At 39.4% G+C, this 17,228-nt stretch overlaps 1 protein-coding gene across 1 annotated transcript in view; it reads left to right on the top strand.

Annotated features, from left to right (window-relative positions):
- Window positions 1–17,228, top strand: part of LOC129842577 (kinesin-like protein KIF1C) — a gene marked incomplete at its 3' end in the record, with an annotated part of 100,257 nt that overhangs the window by 15,044 nt on the left and 67,985 nt on the right. The window contains 6 exon segments of the mRNA XM_055911189.1: window positions 2,200–2,276; window positions 2,378–2,492; window positions 4,565–4,629; window positions 5,781–5,846; window positions 5,958–6,136; window positions 16,067–16,178. Coding sequence (XP_055767164.1) covers window positions 2,200–2,276; window positions 2,378–2,492; window positions 4,565–4,629; window positions 5,781–5,846; window positions 5,958–6,136; window positions 16,067–16,178 — 614 coding nt within the window.

Raw genomic sequence — 17,228 nt, 5'->3', positions numbered from 1 at the left:
ATATGGGGCTTTGGTGACAAAACGGCTGGCACTGTGATAGACTGCATCCAATTTGCTGAGTAGAGTGTTGGAGGCTATTTTGTAAATGACATCACCGAAGTCAAGGATCGGTAGGATAGTCAGTTTTACGAGGGTATGTTTGGCAGCATGAGTGAAGGATGCTTTGTTGTGAAATAGGAAGCCAATTCTAGATTTAACTTTGGATTGGAGATGTTTAATGTGAGTCTGTACACTCCTTCACTCCCCTTCTCTCTGTAGGGTACACTCCTTCACTTCCCTTCTCTCTGTAGGGTACACTCCTTCACTCCCCTTCTCTCTGTAGGGTACACTCCTTCCCTTCTCTCTGTAGGGTACACTCCTTCACTTCCCTTCTCTCTGTAGGGTACACTCCTCCCCTTCTCTCTGTAGGGTACACTCCTTCCCTTCTCTCTGTAGGGTACACTCCTCCCCTTCTCTCTGTAGGGTACACTCCTCCCCTTCTCTCTGTAGGGTACACTCCTTCCCTTCTCTCTGTAGGGTACACTCCTCCCCTTCTCTCTGTAGGGTACACTCCTTCCCTTCTCTCTGTAGGGTACACTCCTCCCCTTCTCTCTGTAGGGTACACTCCTCCCCTTCTCTCTGTAGGGTACACTCCTCCCCTTCTCTCTGTAGGGTACACTCCTCCCCTTCTCTCTGTAGGGTACACTCCTCCCCTTCTCTCTGTAGGGTACACTCCTTCCCTTCTCTCTGTAGGGTACACTCCTCCCCTTCTCTCTGTAGGGTACACTCCTCCCCTTCTCTCTGTAGGGTACACTCCTCCCCTTCTCTCTGTAGGGTACACTCCTCCCCTTCTCTCTGTAGGGTACACTCCTTCACTCCCCTTCTCTCTGTAGGGTACACTCCTTCCCTTCTCTCTGTAGGGTACACTCCTTCACCCCCCTTCTCTCTGTAGGGTACACTCCTTCACTTCCCTTCATGGTGATTGGTTGTACGTTATTCTCGGAAGGCGTTTGAACATTCAACTTTCCACCCAGCTCAGACAATATGTCTGAAAATCCCCAACAGGTTACGTAACGTGAGGCTGAGTGAATCAGGCTCTCTGTGTTGCATCAGTGTGCCAGAGATCACAGCAAAGCGCACACCTCTGAGCCTATAAATAAATGTGTGTGTGTGTGTGTGTGTGTGTGTGTGTGTGTGTGTGTGTGTGTGTGTGTGTGTGTGTGTGTGTGTGTGTGTGTGTGTGTGTGTGTGTGTGTGTGTGTGTGTGTGTGTGTGTGTGTGTGTGTGTGTGTGTGTGTGTGTCTGAGTGTGTGTGTGTGTTTATGCGTCCCAGGGAGCAGGCCTCAGTAGCAATCCCAGAATTCCTGTGCCAGTCATGTGACCCTAGAGTCTGTTATTTTGCACGTTCAGTTCGAAGGGGGTTAGAGGGTGTATGTTGAGGTTAGGGTCTGAGCTAGGGGGTTAGAGGGTGTATGTTGAGGGTCTGAGCTAGGGGGTTAGAGGGTGTATGTTGAGGTTAGGGTCTGAGCTAGGGGGTTAGAGGGTGTATGTTGAGGGTCTGAGCTAGGGGGTTAGAGGGTGTATGTTGAGGTTAGGGTCTGAGCTAGGGGGTTAGAGGGTGTGTGTTGAGGTTAGGGTCTGAGCTAGGGGGTTAGAGGGTGTGTGTTGAGGTTAGGGTCTGAGCTAGGGGGTTAGAGGGTGTATGTTGAGGTTAGGGTCTGAGCTAGGGGGTTAGAGGGTGTGTGTTGAGGTTAGGGTCTGAGCTAGGGGGTTAGAGGGTGTGTGTTGAGGTTAGGGTCTGAGCTAAGGGGTTAGAGGGTGTATGTTGAGGGTCTGAGCTAGGGGGTTAGAGGGTGTATGTTGAGGTTAGGGTCTGAGCTAGGGGGTTAGAGGGTGTGTGTTGAGGTTAGGGTCTGAGCTAGGGGGTTAGAGGGTGTGTGTTGAGGTTAGGGTCTGAGCTAGGGGGTTAGAGGGTGTATGTTGAGGTTAGGGTCTGAGCTAGGGGGTTAGAGGGTGTGTGTTGAGGTTAGGGTCTGAGCTAGGGGGTTAGAGGGTGTATGTTGAGGTTAGGGTCTGAGCTAGGGGGTTAGAGGGTGTGTGTTTGTTCACAAACAGCTCAGGAAACACAACCCCAGCCCCCAGGCCTTTATCAACACAGTGTGTGTCTCATTCTGTGCATGTACTACTGTGTGTGTACTAATGCGTGTCTGTCCTCTTCAGGCATCTCCAACCCCAAACAGCCCAAGAATGAAGGCAAGAGTTTCACCTTCGACTACTCTTACTGGTCACACACCACGGTGAGATTCTCTCTCAGGGAGCCCAAGGACCCACAGTTTCTCTCTTCTTCATAGTAAATCTGGTAACTGTGTGACCATGTTGTGTCCTATCCCCCCCCCAGGCGGAGGATGAGAGATTTGCCTCCCAGAGACAAGTCTATAAGGACATTGGGGAGGAGATGCTGCTTCATGCTTTTGAAGGATACAATGTCTGTATCTTCGCCTACGGACAGACAGGTTGGTTCACCCATCTAGCTATCTGTAGATACTACTCATGATATATTGATCTATCTGTAGATACTACTCATGATATATTGATCTGTCTATAGATACTACTCATGATATATTGATCTGTCTATCTGTAGATACTACTCATGATATATTGATCTATCTGTAGATAAACTCATGATATATTGATCTGTCTATCTGTAGATACTACTCATGATATATTGATCTATCTGTAGATACTACTCATGATATATTGATCTATCTGTAGATACTACTCATGATATATTGATCTATCTGTAGATACTACTCATGATACATTGATCTATCTGTAGATACTACTCATGATATATTGATCTATCTGTAGATACTACTCATGATATATTGATCTATCTGTAGATACTACTCATGATATATTGATCTATCTGTAGATACTACTCATGATATATTGATCTATCTATTGATACTACTCATGATATATTGATCTATCTGTAGATACTACTCATGATATATTGATCTGTCTATATGTAGATACTACTCATGATATATTGATCTATCTGTAGATACTACTCATGATATATTGATCTATCTGTAGATACTACTCATGATATATTGATCTATCTGTAGATACTACTCATGATATATTGATCTATCTATAGATACTACTCATGATATATTGATCTATCTATCTGTAGATACTACTCATGATATATTGATCTATCTATCTGTAGATACTACTCATGATATATTGATCTATCTGTAGATACTATTCATGATATATTGATCTGTCTATCTATAGATACTACTCATGATATATTGATCTGTCTATCTATAGATACTACTCATGATATATTGATCTGTCTATCTATAGATACTACTCATGATATATTGATCTATCTGTAGATACTACTCATGATATATTGATCTGTCTATAGATACTACTCATGATATATTGATCTATCTATCTATAGATACTACTCATGGTATATTGATCTGTCTATAGATACTACTCATGATATATTGATCTGTCTATCTATAGATACTACTCATGATATATTGATCTGTCTATCTATAGATACTACTCATGATATATTGATCTATCTATAGATACTACTCATGATATATTGATCTGTCTATAGATACTACTCGTGATATATTGATCTGTCTATAGATACTACTCATGATATATTGATCTGTCTATCTATAGATACTACTCATGATATATTGATCTGTCTATCTATAGATACTACTCATGATATATTGATCTGTCTATAGATACTACTCATGATATATTGATCTATCTATAGATACTGCTCATGATATATTTATCTATCTATAGATACTACTCATGATATATTGAGCTGTCTATCTGTAGATACTACTCATGATATATTGATCTATCTGTAGATACTACTCATGATATATTGATCTATCTGTAGATACTACTCATGATATATTGATCTATCTGTAGATACTACTCATGATATATTGATCTGTCTATCTGTAGATACTACTCATGATATATTGATCTATCTATAGATACTACTCATGATATATTGATCTATCTATAGATACTACTCATGATATATTGATCTGTCTATCTGTAGATACTACTCATGATATATTGATCTATCTGTAGATACTACTCATGATATATTGATCTATCTGTAGATACTACTCATGATATATTGATCTATCTGTAGATAATACTCATGATATATTGATCTATCTATAGATACTACTCATGATATATTGATCTATCTGTAGATACTACTCATGATATATTGATCTGTCTATCTATAGATACTACTCATGGTATATTGATCTGTCTATCTATAGATACTACTCATGATATATTGATCTATCTGTAGATAAACTCATGATATATTGATCTATCTGTAGATACTACTCATGATATATTGATCTATCTGTAGATACCACTCATGATATATTGATCTATCTGTAGATACTACTCATGATATATTGATCTATCTGTAGATAAACTCATGATATATTGATCTGTCTAACTGTAGATAAACTCATGACGTATTGATCTGTCTATCTGCTGTTTGTTTTGTTTCCAGGAGCAGGGAAGAGTTACACCATGATGGGACGGCAGGAAGAGGGACAGGAGGGGATCATTCCACAGGTAACTGACCTCTGACCTCTGATATACCATCCTCACAGTCATTTAAACAGCAACCTAAACTGAACTGAATTAAACCCATTTATTGTAAGTGGTTTATATTGTGATCTTTCTCTCCCTCTCCATCTCTCTCCCCATCCCTCTCTCTCTCTCCATCTCTCTCCCCATCCCGCTCTCTCCCCATCCCGCTCTCTCCATCTCTCTCCCCATCCCGCTCTCTCTCTCCATCTCTCTCCCCATCCCGCTCTCTCTCTCCATCTCTCTCCCCATCCCGCTCTCTCTCTCCATCACTCTCCCCATCCCGCTCTCTCCCCATCTCTCTCCCCATCTCTCTCCCCATCTCTCTCTCTCTCCCCATCCCGCTCTCTCCCCATCTCTCTCCCCATCTCTCTCCCCATCTCTCTCTCTCTCCCCATCCCGCTCTCTCCCCATCCCGCTCTCTCCCCATCCCGCTCTCTCCATCTCTCTCCCCATCCCTCTCTCTCTCTCCCCATCTCTCTCTTTCCATCTCTCTCCCCATCCCTCTCTCTCTCTCTCTCCCCATCCTGCTCTCTCCCCATTTCTCTCTCTCGCTCTCTCCCCATCTCTCTCTCTCCATCTCTCTCCCCATCCCTCTCTCTCTCTCTCTCCCCATCCTGCTCTCTCCCCATCTCTCTCTCTCCATCTCTCTCCCCATCCCGCTCTCTCCCCATCCCGCTCTCTCTCTCCATCTCTCTCCCCATCCCGCTCTCTCTCTCCCCATCTCTCTCCCCATCCCGCTCTCTCTCTCATCACTCTCCCCATCCCTCTCCCGATCCCTCTCTCTCTCTGTCTCTCTCTCTCTCTCTCCATCTCTCTCCCCATCCCTCTCTCTCTCCATCTCTCTCCCCATCCCTCTCTCTCTCTCTCCATCTCTCTCCCATCCCGCTCTCCCTCTCTCTCTCTCTCCATCTCTCTCCCCATCCCGCTCTCTCTCTCTCTCTCTCTCTCTCTCCATCTCTCTCCCCATCCCTCTCTCTCTCCATCTCTCTCCCCATCCCTCTCTCTCTCCATCTCTCTCCCCATCCCTCTCTCTCTCCATCTCTCCATCTCTCTCCCCATCCCGCTCTCTCTCTCCATCTCTCTCCCCATCCCTCTCTCTCTCTCTCCATCTCCCCATCCCTCTCTCTCTCCAGCTGTGTGAGGATTTGTTTAAGAGGACAGTTGGGAACACAGACCCTGATCTCTCCTTCTCAGTGGAGGTATGGCCACCCACACTTCTAGACTCCCTTCCTTCCTTTCCTTCGAGTAAGCCCTTTAAGTGACCTTCACTTCTGCCCTTCCACACTTCACTAGTCTGTACTCTATTACAGGTGTCCTACATGGAGATCTACTGTGAGAGGGTGCGTGACCTGTTGAACCCTAAATCGAAGGGTACACTCCGTGTTAGGGAGCACCCTATAATGGGACCGTACGTTGAAGATCTGTCTAAACTGGCTGTAACCGGATACAATGACATTCAGGACCTAATGGACTGTGGAAACAAAGCCAGGTGAGGGAACGGTGTGTGTGTGTGTGGGTGTGTAGGACAGGACATGGTGTGTAGATGGATCATTATACCAATTCAGTGCCCTTGTGGTTAGAGGTTAGGGGTTAGGGGTTAGGGGTTAGGGGTTCGATCACGGTTTATGCCTCTCTGCTTGGCATGCAGCATTACAAGATAGATTCAGGAGATAGACTAGTGTCCTGTACATCAAGCTGTCTCACTGCAGAAACAGGACCCATTCTGGCTCAGATCAGGTTACTATATATACTATACTATTACTACAGAACCATGACCCATTCTGGCTCAGATCAGGTTACTATATATACTATACTATTACTACAGAACCGGGACCCATTCTGGCTCAGATCAGGTTACTATATATACTATACTATTACTACAGAACCGGGACCCATTCTGGCTCAGATCAGGTTACTATATATACTATACTATTACTACAGAACCGGGACCCATTCTGGCTCAGATCAGGTTACTATATATACTATACTATTACTACAGAACCGGGACCCATTCTGGCTCAGATCAGGTTACTATATATACTATACTATTACTGCAGAACCGGGACCCATTCTGGCTCAGATCAGGTTACTATATATACTATTACTACAGAACCGGGACCCATTCTGGCTCAGATCAGGTTACTATATATACTATACTATTACTACAGAACCGGGACCCATTCTGGCTCAGATCAGGTTACTATATATACTATACTATTACTACAGAACCGGGACCCATTCTGGCTCAGATCAGGTTACTATATATACTATACTATTACTACAGAACCGGGACCCATTCTGGCTCAGATCAGGTTACTATATATACTATACTATTACTACAGAACCGGGACCCATTCTGGCTCAGATCAGGTTACTATATATACTATACTATTACTACAGAACCGGGACCCATTCTGGCTCAGATCAGGTTACTATATATACTATACTATTACTACAGAACCGGGACCCATTCTGGCTCAGATCAGGTTACTATATATACTATACTATTACTACAGAACCGGGACCCATTCTGGCTCAGATCAGGTTACTATATATACTATACTATTACTACAGAACCGGGACCCATTCTGGCTCAGATCAGGTTACTATATATACTATACTATTACTACAGAACCGGGACCCATTCTGGCTCAGATCAGGTTACTATATATACTATACTATTACTACAGAACCGGGACCCATTCTGGCTCAGATCAGGTTACTATATATACTATACTATTACTACAGAACCGGGACCCATTCTGGCTCAGATCAGGTTACTATATATACTATACTATTACTACAGAACCGGGACCCATTCTGGCTCAGATCAGGTTACTATATATACTATACTATTACTACAGAACCGGGACCCATTCTGGCTCAGATCAGGTTACTATATATACTATACTATTACTACAGAACCGGGACCCATTCTGGCTCAGATCAGGTTACTATATATACTATACTATTACTACAGAACCGGGACCCATTCTGGCTCAGATCAGGTTACTATATATACTATACTATTACTACAGAACCGGGACCCATTCTGGCTCAGATCAGGTTACTATATATACTATACTATTACTACAGAACCGGGACCCATTCTGGCTCAGATCAGGTTACTATATATACTATACTATTACTACAGAACCGGGACCCATTCTGGCTCAGATCAGGTTACTATATATACTATACTATTACTACAGAACCGGGACCCATTCTGGCTCAGATCAGGTTACTATATATACTATACTATTACTACAGAACCGGGACCCATTCTGGCTCAGATCAGGTTACTATATATACTATACTATTACTACAGAACCGGGACCCATTCTGGCTCAGATCAGGTTACTATATATACTATACTATTACTACAGAACCGGGACCCATTCTGGCTCAGATCAGGTTACTATATATACTATACTATTACTACAGAACCGGGACCCATTCTGGCTCAGATCAGGTTACTATATATACTATACTATTACTACAGAACCGGGACCCATTCTGGCTCAGATCAGGTTACTATATATACTATACTATTACTACAGAACCGGGACCCATTCTGGCTCAGATCAGGTTACTATATATACTATACTATTACTACAGAACCGGGACCCATTCTGGCTCAGATCAGGTTACTATATATACTATACTATTACTACAGAACCGGGACCCATTCTGGCTCAGATCAGGTTACTATATATACTATACTATTACTACAGAACCGGGACCCATTCTGGCTCAGATCAGGTTACTATATATACTATACTATTACTACAGAACCGGGACCCATTCTGGCTCAGATCAGGTTACTATATATACTATACTATTACTACAGAACCGGGACCCATTCTGGCTCAGATCAGGTTACTATATATACTACTATTACTACAGAACCAGGACCCATTCTGGCTCAGATCAGGTTACTATATATACTATACTATTACTACAGAACCGGGACCCATTCTGGCTCAGATCAGGTTACTATATATACTATACTATTACTACAGAACCGGGACCCATTCTGGCTCAGATCAGGTTACTATATATACTATACTATTACTACAGAACCGGGACCCATTCTGGCTCAGATCAGGTTACTATATATACTATACTATTACTACAGAACCGGGACCCATTCTGGCTCAGATCAGGTTACTATATATACTATTACTACAGAACCGGGACCCATTCTGGCTCAGATCAGGTTACTATATATACTATACTATTACTACAGAACCGGGACCCATTCTGGCTCAGATCAGGTTACTATATATACTATACTATTACTACAGAACCAGGACCCATTCTGGCTCAGATCAGGTTACTATATATACTATACTATTACTACAGAACCGGGACCCATTCTGGCTCAGATCAGGTTACTATATATACTATACTATTACTACAGGACCGGGACCCATTCTGGCTCAGATCAGGTTACTATATATACTATACTATTACTACAGAACCGGGACCCATTCTGGCTCAGATCAGGTTACTATATATACTATACTATTACTACAGAACCGGGACCCATTCTGGCTCAGATCAGGTTACTATATATACTATACTATTACTACAGAACCGGGACCCATTCTGGCTCAGATCAGGTTACTATATATACTATACTATTACTACAGAACCGGGACCCATTCTGGCTCAGATCAGGTTACTATATATACTATACTATTACTACAGAACCGGGACCCATTCTGGCTCAGATCAGGTTACTATATATACTATACTATTACTACAGAACCGGGACCCATTCTGGCTCAGATCAGGTTACTATATATACTATACTATTACTACAGAACCGGGACCCATTCTGGCTCAGATCAGGTTACTATATATACTATACTATTACTACAGAACCGGGACCCATTCTGGCTCAGATCAGGTTACTATATATACTATACTATTACTACAGAACCGGGACCCATTCTGGCTCAGATCAGGTTACTATATATACTATACTATTACTACAGAACCGGGACCCATTCTGGCTCAGATCAGGTTACTATATATACTATACTATTACTACAGAACCGGGACCCATTCTGGCTCAGATCAGGTTACTATATATACTATACTATTACTACAGAACCGGGACCCATTCTGGCTCAGATCAGGTTACTATATATACTATACTATTACTACAGAACCGGGACCCATTCTGGCTCAGATCAGGTTACTATATATACTATACTATTACTACAGAACCGGGACCCATTCTGGCTCAGATCAGGTTACTATATATACTATACTATTACTACAGAACCGGGACCCATTCTGGCTCAGATCAGGTTACTATATATACTATACTATTACTACAGAACCGGGACCCATTCTGGCTCAGATCAGGTTACTATATATACTATACTATTACTACAGAACCGGGACCCATTCTGGCTCAGATCAGGTTACTATATATACTATTACTACAGAACCGGGACCCATTCTGGCTCAGATCAGGTTACTATATATACTATACTATTACTACAGAACCGGGACCCATTCTGGCTCAGATCAGGTTACTATATATACTATACTATTACTACAGAACCGGGACCCATTCTGGCTCAGATCAGGTTACTATATATACTATACTATTACTACAGAACCGGGACCCATTCTGGCTCAGATCAGGTTACTATATATACTATACTATTACTACAGAACCGGGACCCATTCTGGCTCAGATCAGGTTACTATATATACTATACTATTACTACAGAACCGGGACCCATTCTGGCTCAGATCAGGTTACTATATATACTATACTATTACTACAGAACCGGGACCCATTCTGGCTCAGATCAGGTTACTATATATACTATACTATTACTACAGAACCGGGACCCATTCTGGCTCAGATCAGGTTACTATATATACTATTACTACAGAACCGGGACCCATTCTGGCTCAGATCAGGTTACTATATATACTATACTATTACTACAGAACCGGGACCCATTCTGGCTCAGATCAGGTTACTATATATACTATACTATTACTACAGAACCGGGACCCATTCTGGCTCAGATCAGGTTACTATATATACTATACTATTACTACAGAACCGGGACCCATTCTGGCTCAGATCAGGTTACTATATATACTATACTATTACTACAGAACCGGGACCCATTCTGGCTCAGATCAGGTTACTATATATACTATACTATTACTACAGAACCGGGACCCATTCTGGCTCAGATCAGGTTACTATATATACTATACTATTACTACAGAACCGGGACCCATTCTGGCTCAGATCAGGTTACTATATATACTATACTATTACTACAGAACCGGGACCCATTCTGGCTCAGATCAGGTTACTATATATACTATACTATTACTACAGAACCGGGACCCATTCTGGCTCAGATCAGGTTACTATATATACTATACTATTACTACAGAACCGGGACCCATTCTGGCTCAGATCAGGTTACTATATATACTATACTATTACTACAGAACCGGGACCCATTCTGGCTCAGATCAGGTTACTATATATACTATACTATTACTACAGAACCGGGACCCATTCTGGCTCAGATCAGGTTACTATATATACTATACTATTACTACAGAACCGGGACCCATTCTGGCTCAGATCAGGTTACTATATATACTATACTATTACTACAGAACCGGGACCCATTCTGGCTCAGATCAGGTTACTATATATACTATACTATTACTACAGAACCAGGACCCATTAGTTCTATAGATTGAGGATATATTGGTGAAAGCAGATTGGGTATATTAACTAGTTGACTGACTGATTGGTATATTAACTAGTTGACTGACTTATTGGTATATTAACTAGTTGACTGACTGATTGGTATATTAACTAGTTGACTGACTGATTGGTATATTAACTAGTTGACTGACTGATTGGTATATTAACTAGTTGACTGACTGATTGGTATATTAACTAGTTGACTGACTGATTGGTATATTAACTAGTTGACTGACTGATTGGTATATTAACTAGTTGACTGACTGATTGGTATATTATCTAGTTGACTGACTGATTGATATATTAACTAGTTGACTGACTGATTGGTATATTAACTAGTTGACTGACTGATTGGTATATTAACTAGTTCACTGACTGATTGATATATTAACTAGTTAACTGACTGATTGGTATATTAACTAGTTGACTGACTGATTGATATATTAACTAGTTGACTGACTGATTGGTATATTAACTAGTTGACTGACTGATTGGTATATTAACTAGTTCACTGACTGATTGATATATTAACTAGTTGACTGACTGATTGGTATATTAACTAGTTGACTGATTGGTATATTAACTAGTTGACTGACTGATTGGTATATTAACTAGTTGACTGACTGATTGGTATATTAACTAGTTGACTGATTGATATATACACTAGTTGACTGACTGATTGATATATTAACTAGTTGACTGACTGATTGGTATATTAACTAGTTGACTGATTGGTATATTAACTAGTTGACTGACTGATTGGTATATTATCTATTTGACTGACTGATTGGTATATTAACTAGTTGACTGACTGATTGGTATATTAACTAGTTGACTGATTGGTATATTAACTAGTTGACTGATTGATATATTAACTAGTTGACTGACTGATTGGTATATTAACTAGTTGACTGACTGATTGGTATATTAACTAGTTGACTGACTGATTGGTATATTATCTAGTTGACTGACTGATTGATATATTAACTAGTTGACTGATTGGTATATTAACTAGTTGACTGACTGATTGGTATATTAACTAGTTGACTGACTGATTGGTATATTAACTAGTTCACTGACTGATTGGTATATTAACTAGTTGACTGACTGATTGGTATATTAACTAGTTGACTGACTGATTGGTATATTAACTAGTTGACTGACTGATTGGTATATTAACTAGTTGACTGACTGATTGGTATATTAACTAGTTGACTGACTGATTGGTATATTAACTAGTTGACTGACTGATTGGTATATTAACTAGTTGACTGACTGATTGGTATATTAACTAGTTGACTGACTGATTGATATATTAACTAGTTGACTGACTGATTGATATATTAACTAGTTGACTGACTGATTGGTATATTAACTAGTTAACTGACTGATTTATATATTAACTAGTTGACTGACTGATTGGTATATTAACTAGTTGACTGACTGATTGATATATTAACTAGTTGACTGACTGATTGGTATATTATCTAGTTGACTGACTGATTGGTATATTATCTAGTTGACTGACTGATTGATATATTAACTAGTTGACTGACTGATTGGTATATTAACTAGTTGACTGACAGATTGGTATATTAACTAGTTGACTGATTGGTATATTAACTAGTTGACTGACTGATTGGTATATTAACTAGTTGACTGACTGATTGGTATATTAACTAGTTGACTGACTGATTGGTATATTAATTAGTTGACTGACTGATTGGTATATTATCTAGTTGACTGACTGATTGATATATTAACTAGTTGACTGACTGATTGGTATATTAACTAGTTGACTGACTGATTGGTATATTAACTAGTTGACTGACTGATTGGTATATTAACTAGTTGACTGACTGATTGGTATATTATCTAGTTGACTGACTGATTGGTATATTAACTAGTTGACTGACTGATTGATATATTAACTAGTTGACTGATTGGTATATTAACTAGTTGACTGACTGATTGGTATATTAACTAGTTGACTGACTGATTGGTATATTAACTAGTTGACTGATTGGTATATTAACTAGTTGACTGACTGATTGGTATATTAATTAGTTGACTGACTGATTGGTATATTATCTAGTTGACTGACTGATTGGTATATTAACTAGTTGACTGACTGATTGATATATTAACTAGTTGACTGATTGGTATATTAACTAGTTGACTGACTGATTGGTATATTAACTAGTTGACTGACTGATTGGTATATTAACTAGTTGACTGACTGATTGGCATATTAACTAGTTGACTGATTGATATATTAACTAGTTGACTGACTGATTGATATATTAACTAGTTGACTGACTGATTGGTATATTAACTAGTTGACTGACTGATTGGTATATTAACTAGTTGACTGACTGATTGGTATATTAACTAGTTGACTGACTGATTGGTATATTAACTAGTTGACTGATTGATATATTAACTAGTTGACTGACTGATTGGTATATTAACTAGTTGACTGACTGATTGGTATATTAACTAGTTGACTGATTGATATATACACTAGTTGACTGACTGATTGATATATTAACTAGTTGACTGACTGATTGGTATATTAACTTGTTGACTGACTGATTGGTATATTATCTAGTTGACTGACTGATTGGTATATTAACTAGTTGACTGATTGGTATATTAACTAGTTGACTGACTGATTGGTATATTAACTAGTTGACTGACTGATTGGTATATTAACTAGTTGACTGACTGATTGGTATATTAATTAGTTGACTGACTGATTGGTATATTATCTAGTTGACTGACTGATTGATATATTAACTAGTTGACTGACTGATTGGTATATTAACTAGTTGACTGACTGATTGGTATATTAACTAGTTGACTGACTGATTGATATATTAACTAGTTGACTGACTGATTGGTATATTATCTAGTTGACTGACTGATTGGTATATTAACTAGTTGACTGACTGATTGGTATATTAACTAGTTGACTGATTGGTATATTAACTAGTTGACTGATTGGTATATTAACTAGTTGACTGACTGATTGGTATATTAACTAGTTGACTGACTGATTGGTATATTAACTAGTTGACTGACTGATTGGTATATTAACTAGTTGACTGACTGATTGATATATTAACTAGTTGACTGATTGGTATATTAACTAGTTGACTGACTGATTGGTATATTAACTAGTTGACTGACTGATTGATATATTAACTAGTTGACTGATTGGTATATTAACTAGTTGACTGACTGATTGGTATATTAACTAGTTGACTGACTGATTGGTATATTATCTAGTTGACTGACTGATTGGTATATTATCTAGTTGACTGACTGATTGATATATTAACTAGTTGACTGACTGATTGGTATATTAACTAGTTGACTGACTGATTGATATATTAACTAGTTGACTGATTGGTATATTAACTAGTTGACTGACTGATTGGTATATTAACTAGTTGACTGACTGATTGGTATATTAACTAGTTGACTGACTGATTGGTATATTAACTAGTTGACTGACTGATTGGTATATTAACTAGTTGACTGACTGATTGGTATATTAACTAGTTGACTGACTGATTGGCATATTAACTAGTTGACTGATTGATATATTAACTAGTTGACTGACTGATTGATATATTAACTAGTTGACTGACTGATTGGTATATTAACTAGTTGACTGACTGATTGGTATATTAACTAGTTGACTGACTGATTGGTATATTAACTAGTTGACTGACTGATTGGTATATTAACTAGTTGACTGACTGATTGGTATATTAACTAGTTGACTGATTGATATATACACTAGTTGACTGACTGATTGATATATTAACTAGTTGACTGACTGATTGGTATATTAACTAGTTGACTGACTGATTGGTATATTAACTAGTTGACTGACTGATTGGTATATTAACTAGTTGACTGATTGGTATATTAACTAGTTGACTGATTGGTATATTAACTAGTTGACTGATTGGTATATTAACTAGTTGACTGACTGATTGGTATATTAACTAGTTGACTGACTGATTGGTATATTAATTAGTTGACTGACTGATTGGTATATTATCTAGTTGACTGACTGATTGATATATTAACTAGTTGACTGACTGATTGGTATATTAACTAGTTGACTGACTGATTGGTATATTAACTAGTTGACTGACTGATTGGTATATTAACTAGTTGACTGACTGATTGGTATATTATCTAGTTGACTGACTGATTGGTATATTAACTAGTTGACTGACTGATTGATATATTAACTAGTTGACTGATTGGTATATTAACTAGTTGACTGACTGATTGGTATATTAACTAGTTGACTGACTGATTGGTATATTAACTAGTTGACTGACTGATTGGTATATTAACTAGTTGACTGACTGATTGGCATATTAACTAGTTGACTGATTGATATATTAACTAGTTGACTGACTGATTGATATATTAACTAGTTGACTGACTGATTGGTATATTATCTAGTTGACTGATTGGTATATTAACTAGTTGACTGACTGATTGATATATTAACTAGTTGTGTTATTGATTTCAGGACGGTGGGGTGTGTGTGTGTTCAATGAGGGATTTCTTGTTGATTGATATATTGATATTGATATATTGATTGATTGGTATTGATTTCAGGACGGTGGCAGCAACAAATATGAATGAGACGTCTAGTCGTTCCCACGCCGTCTTCACCATCGTGTTCACACAGAAACGAAGAGACCAACTCACCAGCCTGGACACGGAGAAGGTACAAACACACTATAATAATACAGTATTCAGACAGACAAGGGGTGTTAGGTGTGTGTGTTAGGTGTGTGTGTTAGGTGTGTGTGTTAGGTGTGTGTGTTAGGTGTGTGTGTTAGGTGTGTGTGTTAGGTGTGTGTGTTAGGTGTATAAGGTGTGTGTGTTAGGTGTGTGTGTTAGGTGTATAAGGTGTGTGTGTTAGGTGTGTGTGTTAGGTGTATAAGTTGTGTGTGTTAGGTGTGTGTGTTAGGTGTGTGTGTTAGGTGTATAAGGTGTGTGTGTTAGGTGTGTGTGTTAGGTGGGTGTGTTAGGTGTATAAGGTGTGTGTGTTAGGTGTGTGTGTTAGGTGTGTGTGTTAGGTGTGTGTGTTAGGTGTATAAGGTGTGTGTGTTAGGTGTGTGTGTTAGGTGTGTGTGTTAGGTGTGTGTGTTAGGTGTGTGTGTTAGGTGTATAAGGTGTGTGTGTCAGGTGGGTGTGTTAGGTGTATAAGGTGTGTGTGTTAGGTGTGTGTGTTAGGTGTATAAGTTGTGTGTGTTAGGTGTGTGTGTTAGGTGTGTGTGTTAGGTGTATAAGGTGTGTGTGTTAGGTGTGTGTGTTAGGTGGGTGTGTTAGGTGTATAAGGTGTGTGTGTTAGGTGTGTGTGTTAGGTGTGTGTGTTAGGTGTGTGTGTTAGGTGTGTGTGTTAGGTGTATAAGGTGTGTGTGTTAGGTGTGTGTGTTAGGTGTGTGTGTTAGGTGTATAAGGTGTGTGTGTTAGGTGTGTGTGTTAGGTGTGTGTGTTAGGTGTATAAGGTGTGTGTGTTAGGTGTGTGTGTTAGGTGTATAAGGTGTGTGTGTTAGGTGTGTGTGTTAGGTGTATAAGGTGTGTGTGTAAGGTGTGTGTGTTAGGTGTGTGTGTGTTAGGTGTATAAGGTGTGTGTGTTAGGTGTGTGTGTTAGGTGTGTGTGTTAGGTGTATAAGGTGTGTGTGTTAGGTGTGTGTGTTAGGTGTATAAGGTGTGTGTGTAAGGTGTGTGTGTTAGGTGTGTGTGTTAGGTGTGTGTGTTAGGTGTGTGT

Source organism: Salvelinus fontinalis, unplaced genomic scaffold, assembly GCF_029448725.1.
Source record: "Salvelinus fontinalis isolate EN_2023a unplaced genomic scaffold, ASM2944872v1 scaffold_0054, whole genome shotgun sequence".
NCBI classification, from domain to species: Eukaryota; Metazoa; Chordata; class Actinopteri; order Salmoniformes; family Salmonidae; genus Salvelinus; species Salvelinus fontinalis.
The sequence above is the reverse complement of the archived record's forward strand: the minus strand, read 5'-3'. Positions and strand labels throughout refer to the sequence as shown.